The sequence below is a fragment of the Triticum aestivum genome, chromosome 5B (assembly GCF_018294505.1).
Source record: "Triticum aestivum cultivar Chinese Spring chromosome 5B, IWGSC CS RefSeq v2.1, whole genome shotgun sequence".
Taxonomy (NCBI): Eukaryota; Viridiplantae; Streptophyta; class Magnoliopsida; order Poales; family Poaceae; genus Triticum; species Triticum aestivum.
Window position 1 is genome coordinate 451,135,702 of NC_057807.1, and position 7,713 is coordinate 451,143,414.

Consider the following 7,713-nt stretch of genomic DNA (forward strand, 5'->3'; position numbering starts at 1 on the left):
CCGCCGCTCTCCTCCAACCCGCGGCCGCCACCTGTCCCAACCGGCTTCCGCGTCGCCCCACTTCGCCGTCGGGCCCGGAAAGCCCGCAACCGGCCCGTGCGGGTCCATCTCCTCGCGCCGCCACCCGGGAGGCGCCGCCTTCGTCCTCCCCGACGCCGTCCGCCGCCCGCCGCCTGTCTCCACCGCGCTTCGACCCCGCCGTACTTCTCCCGTGCCGCCACCTACCAAGCTCCCCGCCGGCCCCGTCTTGCCGCGTCGTCGCCGGATCCGGGCCTTCCCTCGTCGGATCCACCTCTCCCCATCCCCGCTGCTTCCCGTGCCGCAGCCGGGGAAGCCCCGCCGTCCCTCGCCGGCTTCACCATCGGGCGCCGCCGCCCCTGCCTCCCCGATCCGATCGGGATCGAGGGAGACGAGCCCCTCCTCGTGGGCCTCCGCACCAGCCCAGCTCGCCCGCGCCCCCGCGAAGGCCCAGCTCCCCGCGGTCCAGCCTCCCGCGCCTCCAGGCCCAGATCGCCCGCGCCCGAGTGGGCCACCTCCTCCGAACCGGGCCAGATCCATCTCCCACCGGCCTGCTTCCCCAGCGCGAGCGCCCCAAGGCCCATCTCCAGCGCCGGCCTCGCTCGGCCTCCTCCCCAGCTCCCTTCGCCAGCCGCGTGGGCCGCAGCGCCAGGCCCAGCCGGGCCACCTCCTCTGCACCGCGCCAGCCCAGCTGGCCTGCCTCTCCCTCCGACCGGGCCAGGCCCAAGGGTGAGCCGACCCCAGCGCTCCTCCTCTTTTCTCTTCCTCGCTGTTGGGCTTCCTCAGATTCGGCCCGATGCATGTTTTTTTCAGCGTCTGGACGATTTGTCTATTATCCTGAGACAGCAGTTTTGCAGTTTAGTCCCCCTAGTTCATGCATTTAATAACTCACAAAGCGTGCATCGGATTAAAATGTTTTATATATGAAACTTGCTCAAAATTTTGTGTAGATTAATAATATCCAACTTTCATCCATATCTAAAATGTTAAAAATGCTGTTTGCATTAATTTGCTCCTATGCCATGTTAAAATGATTTAATTCATAACTAAATAACCGTAGCTCCGAATTGAATAAACTTTATATGTAAATGGGGTAGAATTTTGCCTAGTTTAACATGGTGTACTTACTTTGCATGTTTAACAACTCTAAAATTGTGTTTATGGCAGAACAGTACCTAATCCATAAATATGATATGGGGATTTTCCGGAATTGTTGTTTGTTGTTTCCGGCCTCATTTAAACTTGCCTAGATAGGTAGTTTTCATTTGCTTCACCCTCTTGCCATGTTTAACAACATTTAATATTGTTGGGTACATAAACGGGATCAAACTAAATAACTTGATGTGGTGTTTCGTCAACATGCACCTCGTGCATATTGAGCTCCACTTAAATTGTAGTGTTGTTTGCTTCATTTTTCCATGCCATGCCTCATTAAACCGGACATGCATCATACTTGATTGTGCATCATGCCTTGACTATGCTTGTGTGTTTACCATGGTTGTTTGCTTCTTTCCGGTTTGCTTCTCTTGTTAGCTTCGGTTTCGTTCCGGAGTTGTGAGGATCCGTTCGACTACGTCCGTTTGTCTTCTTCATGGACTCGTTCTTTTTCCTTGCGGGATTTCAGGCAAGATGATCATACCCTCGAAATCACTACTATCTTTGCTATGCTAGTTTGCTCGCTCTTTTGCCATGCCAATGCTACGATGCCTACCATTTGCTTGTCAGCCTTCCAAATTGCCATGTCAAACCTCTAACCCACCATGTCCTAGCAAACCGTTGATTGGCTATGTTACCGCTTTGCTCAGCCCCTCTTATAGCGTTGTTAGTTGCAGGTGAAGATTGAAGTTTGTTCCTTGTTGGAACATGGAGATGCCGTTCCTTGTTGGGACATTTATTTACTTGTTGGGATATCACAATATATCTTATTTAATTAATGCATTTATATACTGGTAAAGGGTGGAAGGCTTGGCCTTATGCCTGGTGTTTTGTTCCACTCTTGCCGCCCTAGTTTCCGTCATATCGGTGTTATGTTCCCGGATTTTGCGTCCCTTACGCGGTTGGGCTATAATGGGAACCCCTTGACAGTTCGCCTTAAGTAAAGCTTCTCCAGCAATGCCCAACATTGGTTTTACCATTCGCCACCTAGCCTCTTTTTTCCCTTGGGTTTCACGGACTCAAGGGTCATCATTATTTTACCCCCCCGGGCCAGTGCTCCTCTGAGTGTTGGTCCAACCCGTCAGCTGCCGGTGGCCACCAGGGGCAACTCTGGGTTGGCCTACCCGTACCTTGGACAATCTGAGTGTGCCCTGAGAAAGAGATATGTGCAGCTCCTATCGGGATTTGTCGGCACATTCGGGCGGTGTTGCTGGTTTAGTTTTACCCTGTCGAAATGTCTTGTTGTACCGGGATACCGAGTCTGATCGGAATGTCTCGGGAGGAGGTCTATTCCTTCGTTGACCGTGAGAGCTTGTGATGGGCTAAGTTGGGACACCCCTGCAGGGATTTGAACTTTCGAAAGCCGTGCCCGCGGTTATGGGCAGATGGGAATTTGTTAACGTCCGGTTGTAGAAAACCCAAAGTTGACCTTAATTAAAATACATCAACCGCGTGTGTAACCGTGATGGTCTCTTCTCGGCGGAGTCCGGGAAGTGAACACGGTGTTGGAGTTATGCTTGACGTAGGTTGCTATAGGATCACTTCTTGATCATACTTTTATCGACCGTGCTTTGCCCTCTCTTCTCGCTCTCTTTTGCGATTGTAGCCACCATATATGCTAGTCGCTTGCTGCAGCTCCACCTCATTACTCCATCCTTCCTATAAGCTTAAATAGTCTTGATCTCGCGGGTGCGAGATTGCTGAGTCCCCGTGGCTCACAGATACTTCCAAAACCAGTTTGCAGGTGCCTATGTTACCGAATAGGTGACGCAGCCAAGCTCAAGGAGGAGCTCGATGAAGATCTTGCCCTTTGTGTTGTTTCGTTCTAGTTGATCAGTAGTGGAGCCCAGTTGGGATCGATCGGGAACCTTTGTCGCATTTGGGGTTCTTCTTTTATTTTGGTTCCGTAGTCGGACCTTGATTGTATCTGGATGATGTAATGCTTTATTCATGTAATTGTGTGAAGTGGCGATTGTAAGCCAACTATGTATCTCTTTCCCTTATGTATTACATGGGTTGTGTGAAGATTACCTCACTTGCGACATTGCTTTCAATGCGGTTATGCCTCTAAGTCGTGCTTCGACACGTGGGAGATATAGCCGCATCGAGGGCGTTACAACTAATCCATTTGAACTCAACTTTTAAATAAACCACATGTTTTGCTTGACAAAATCTCTCCTAGCTGCTGAAAATAAGCCATTGAACTTTGTTTTTAAAATAAGCCATAAAAGTCGCTTTTTTTCAATGCTCTGTTAGTTTGATGGGACTAATCCATTGAAGTTGATTTTTAAAAGAAACACATAATTTGCTTCTGATGTCCATATGATTTGCCCAGGACACATGCAACAAGTTGCTTTTCCCTTTTAACCCCCAAGAAGTCAATATGATGCTGTAGGGGGGAGCAGACCATGAGTTGCCTGAATATATCAACATGGTTGCCTACAGAGGGGTTTCCCCCTGACTTATGTCTAGTAAGGGACACAAAATCGCCGCCATACGTAGTTACTTCTCCAAAAATTTGTCGCTGGGTTGCCTAAGAATCACGCCAAGGCACTTTTTTCGAGCATAAGTCCCCACACCATGTTGCATACATAGGCGGACAGTAACAGGAAGAAAACCACGAGTTGCCTGGACATGTCGAAATAGTTGTCCCCCACGCGCATTTACTTTTGCCTCTAAGTTGCCTAAGAATCACAACAAGGGGACTTTTGTGTACATAAGTCCCCACACTCGTGTTGCATCTACAGGCGGAAGTAACGGAGAAAAACCACGAGTTTGCCTAGACATGTTGAAAATAGTTGCCTACAATTTTGTTTTGCGCTTTGTGCCTAGCAGAGACACAAATTGCCCCTGTGCGCCTTTACTTTTGCCTAGAAATAGCCACTAAGTTGCCTAAAAACATATTCATGTTTTGCAGGGCAGAGGAAGGAAGAACTCACCTCTTCAGGGCCCAGTGCTTTCGCTGTAGAGGAGGTGCACGGAACTTTGGTGTGGGGGCGGAGCGTGACGATGCTGCTGCCGCTAGTTTAGGTTTTCAGGAACCTTCAAGATGCAGATCCATGGAGGTTTTTTGCAGCAGATTACCAGTTGGAAAAAAGGGAAGTGCAGGAAAGAGGGGAAAGGCAGGCTAGACATTCTTGTGTGATAAGCACGCTGTAGTCGGGGAGATGGGCGGGTGTGGAGGAGCGGTTACGAACATAGGAGATACGGAAGGGTAGGATTGGACTTTCCTTTTCTATTCCGCCAGCTATTCAGGGGTTTCCCCACTTTCCTTTTTTTGGGTGTGTGCCCCAGACATCCAACGAGCCAACGGGTGCTCCCTAGCCATTCCATTCAAGGCTAGGATGGCTCCCATTGGGCTGGCAAAGGCTGCCCCCCAGGGCGAGGTCGAGGCCCAGCAAGGCCTACCCGCGAAGTCAGCAGCTTAGGGTTTGGTTCACGCTGCCTGCCGTGGCGCGCGGCGGCACCGCACCGATCTCCTCTCCCGCGAATCGCCTTCGTCCGTCCGATTCAAATCGAAGCTGCCATTGCTGGGCCCGATCTCTCGTGTCGGCTCGGCGGCTCCAGGAGGAGGTGAAATTCCAACCCCGTGGTAGTAGCAAGTCGGATCTCGCCCCTCCCTCCCGGCGCGCAGGCTGTCGCCTTTGCTGCTGTTTCCTTGCGTTAATGTCTGCGCTATTCATGACCATGGATGATGTGCCCTATCCTATCCTAGGTACTATGTCGACTGCTTCAGCGGCTAAACGGAAGGGCTCGCCCGGTGAACATGACGATGATCCCCAGGCCCAAGGTCGCAAACGATCGAGATATTCAGTCCCGGATCTTCCAAAGGTACGCAACGCCAAGCCAGCAGAACGCCGAGGAGGATTCCCCGATACGGATATTCATTGCCAGCCACTCTATTTCACAAATTTGTTGAAACCGTGAGCTAGGCTAATTGTAAGTTGTGACAACATTATTTTAGGACTCCACTTACTGTTAGTCTCACTTCACTGTCATTCTTGCTGCTTAACTGACGGCCTCTGCTTAACTGATGAGATGGTTTGTCCTTTCCTGGTCACAAAATCAAAGCCAACAGGTCGAGCAATTTCAATTGAATCTAGTTCGCTGAATTAAAAAAAAAACAAGATATGATAGAAGCCAGAAGCATACAAGTACGCACTTTGAGAGCTGCAGAAGCGCAAGTGTGATATTTCACTACACTGATGAAGTTGTTACTGCAACCATTGGTTTCAGTGTTACGCCTTTTAGGAACAAGTAATACCGATGTTTACTTGTTTATTATTCAACATTAGGTCACATTTTTTTAGGAAAGACACTAATAGCACAGTTCTATTGCATATGATCCTACCCCCCTGGTTAAAGGATCCACTTGCTTAACTTTTCTCCTGTTCTTGTGTTTGCAGGACATCTGGCATCATATACTGTCCCTTCTGCCACTGCCAGATGCTGCGCGAGCTGGCTGTGTGTGTCGAACATTTCTAAGCTCCTGGAGATCCCATCCTAACCTCACCTTAAGTATGGAAACGCTGGGCCTGGATGGGCATACATGCAGAGAAGATAAACTGGCACGGGTTTTCACCAAGAGAGTCAACCGCATTATGAGAAAACACTCAGGCGGCGTGAAGACATTCAACCTTAGTTATAATTACCTTCGTTCTTTTCTGGACACCAATTATCTCAACAGGTGGTTTGAGATTGCTGTTACCCCAGGGATTGAAGAGGTCAAACTTTGAATGCCTCTAGGATGCACCATGGTTCATTACAAGTTCCCATGCCCGGTTTTATCCAACGGGCGTGGAAACTCGATTCGACATCTTCACCTCAGCCGGTGCGCCTTCCATCCCACGGCCGGGCTTGGTTGCTTGACAAGGCTGTTTCTGTTGGAGGTGCGCATCACGGGAGATGAGTTAGGGCACCTTCTGTCCAATTCTCTTGCTATGGAAGAGTTGTGTCTCAATAGTTGTGATACGATAATTCGCCTCAAGATATCTTGCCTGCTAAATCGGTTCAGCTGCCTGTCAGTGTTTCATTGCAAGTCTCTGGAAGTGATAGAGAATAGAGCTCCAAATCTTTGCTTTGTTCGCATTGATGGCGCCGTAGAGAAACTTCCGATTGGAGATTTATTGCAAATGAAGAGACTACACATGTTGGATTACTACGAATATGACATTGTTCATGATGCTCGTTCCAAGCTTCCATTCATTATGCCAAATCTTGAAACCCTCAACCTATCTTCGGCTGGAGAGGTATATTCTCAAACTTTAGTTTTCCCATTATTGTTTTTGCAAGGATGGCTAGCAGTAGATTTGATTGTCAGAGACAGGTGTTGTTTCATATATATAACAGCAGTCGTGCCATTGAATATGTTTAACCTTTTTAAGGGAAGAAAGTACGTAACCAATATCTATATGCAGATGTTCAATACGCCAATTTTAGCTGTCAAATTCCTCTTCCTGAAGAACCTGAAGATTGATCTTAATGATGGACAGATGGGGGGCTTTTCCCCATCCTATGATTATTTTTCCCTAGCTTATTTCCTGGATGCTTGTCCTGTCCTGGAGAAGTTTGTCTTGGGTGTAAGTCACTTCTCCTCTAGCTTGCAACCATGGTATCAAGTATCTGCATATGCTGTGGAACCATTTAACTCGTGTGTTGCTCCTATGAATGTAGGTATCACAGACTCGAGTAAAGCATGAATTGATTTCTGATGGAGACTTGAACATGAGACAGATGCCAGGACATCTCCATTGCAGCGTCAAGAATGTCAGGATAATGGGCTTCTGCTCTGCAAAGAGCATGGTCGAACTAACCTACCATATTCTTGAGAATGCAACCTCGCTCGAGCGCCTTACGCTGGACACCATATACGACAATAGTAGTTATGGAGATGCTGAAAGGTCTTGTGTCGGGAAAATAGGTGAATGCAACCCGAAAAGCAGGAGTATGATCATGCACGCCCACAAAGGGCTGGGGGTTATTGATAAATATATCGTGGACAAAGTTCCCTCCACGGTTCAGTTGAGTGTGAAGAAGCTCTGCAGCCGTTGCCATAAAATTAAGTCCAAGGGGTTTAGGTATGAGTATCGGACTACCACTCCCTAGCATCCTATCGAACGTCTGTTGTACGGTACGATGAATGGGAGCTTCCCATTGAAAATGTGCGTCTTACCCTGCTCGTGGATGTTAGGCTAGTTAATTTTGGTTTGTTTCCTGGTATTTGCATCTTAGAATCATGCACGGTCTCCTTTTCAAGAACAAGGTGGGCTGTTTTGAAAATAATTTGGTAAATTATGTTTTTTCCTAATGAATAATCAATAAATTTAATTATGGTTTATTTAGTCAGATCTGTTTTTCCATGATGGAATCATGTTTTTGTGCAATGGAAGCATTCTTTTTCGACAAGACCAAGTGCTTTTGATATCTTATTGTATTTGCCACCGAATGACAATTGTGATGTATTGTCAAAAACTAAGAGTGGCAAAATCAAAATGTCAAATTTTAGAGTGGCATAAGCAAACCGGTCAAAAGCTAGAGTGG

General features: G+C 48.1%; 1 protein-coding gene across 6 annotated transcripts; it reads left to right on the plus strand.

Moving 5' to 3' along the window:
* Positions 1-4,558: 4,558 nt before the first annotated feature.
* On the plus strand, positions 4,559-7,510 carry LOC123116402 (uncharacterized). 6 transcript variants are annotated; one of them, XM_044537365.1, is made up of 5 exons: positions 4,559-4,746; positions 4,889-5,430; positions 5,580-6,422; positions 6,591-6,752; positions 6,847-7,510. In XM_044537365.1, the coding sequence occupies exons 3-5, from the start codon at positions 5,910-5,912 to the stop codon at positions 7,276-7,278; spliced, it is 1,107 nt and encodes a 368-aa protein (XP_044393300.1). In that variant the 5' UTR covers positions 4,559-4,746; positions 4,889-5,430; positions 5,580-5,909; the 3' UTR covers positions 7,279-7,510. The 6 variants fall into 6 exon arrangements, with proteins under 6 accessions (XP_044393300.1, XP_044393297.1, XP_044393296.1 ...); XM_044537362.1 differs by having other exon boundaries at positions 4,567-4,765; XM_044537361.1 differs by having other exon boundaries at positions 4,567-4,765; positions 4,889-5,004.
* Positions 7,511-7,713: the final 203 nt, after the last annotated feature.

What these genes read in the sequence shown, in the direction of transcription:
- LOC123116402 (XM_044537365.1), top strand. Translation starts at nt 5,910, where the DNA reads ATGCCTCTAGGATGCACCATGGTTCATTACAAGTTCCCATGCCCGGTT. An exon ending in ACCTATCTTCGGCTGGAGAG is followed by an intron (nt 6,423 to 6,590) that starts GTATATTCTCAA and finishes ATCTATATGCAG; the next exon opens with ATGTTCAATACGCCAATTTT. An exon ending in TGGAGAAGTTTGTCTTGGGT is followed by an intron (nt 6,753 to 6,846) that starts GTAAGTCACTTC and finishes CTATGAATGTAG; the next exon opens with GTATCACAGACTCGAGTAAA.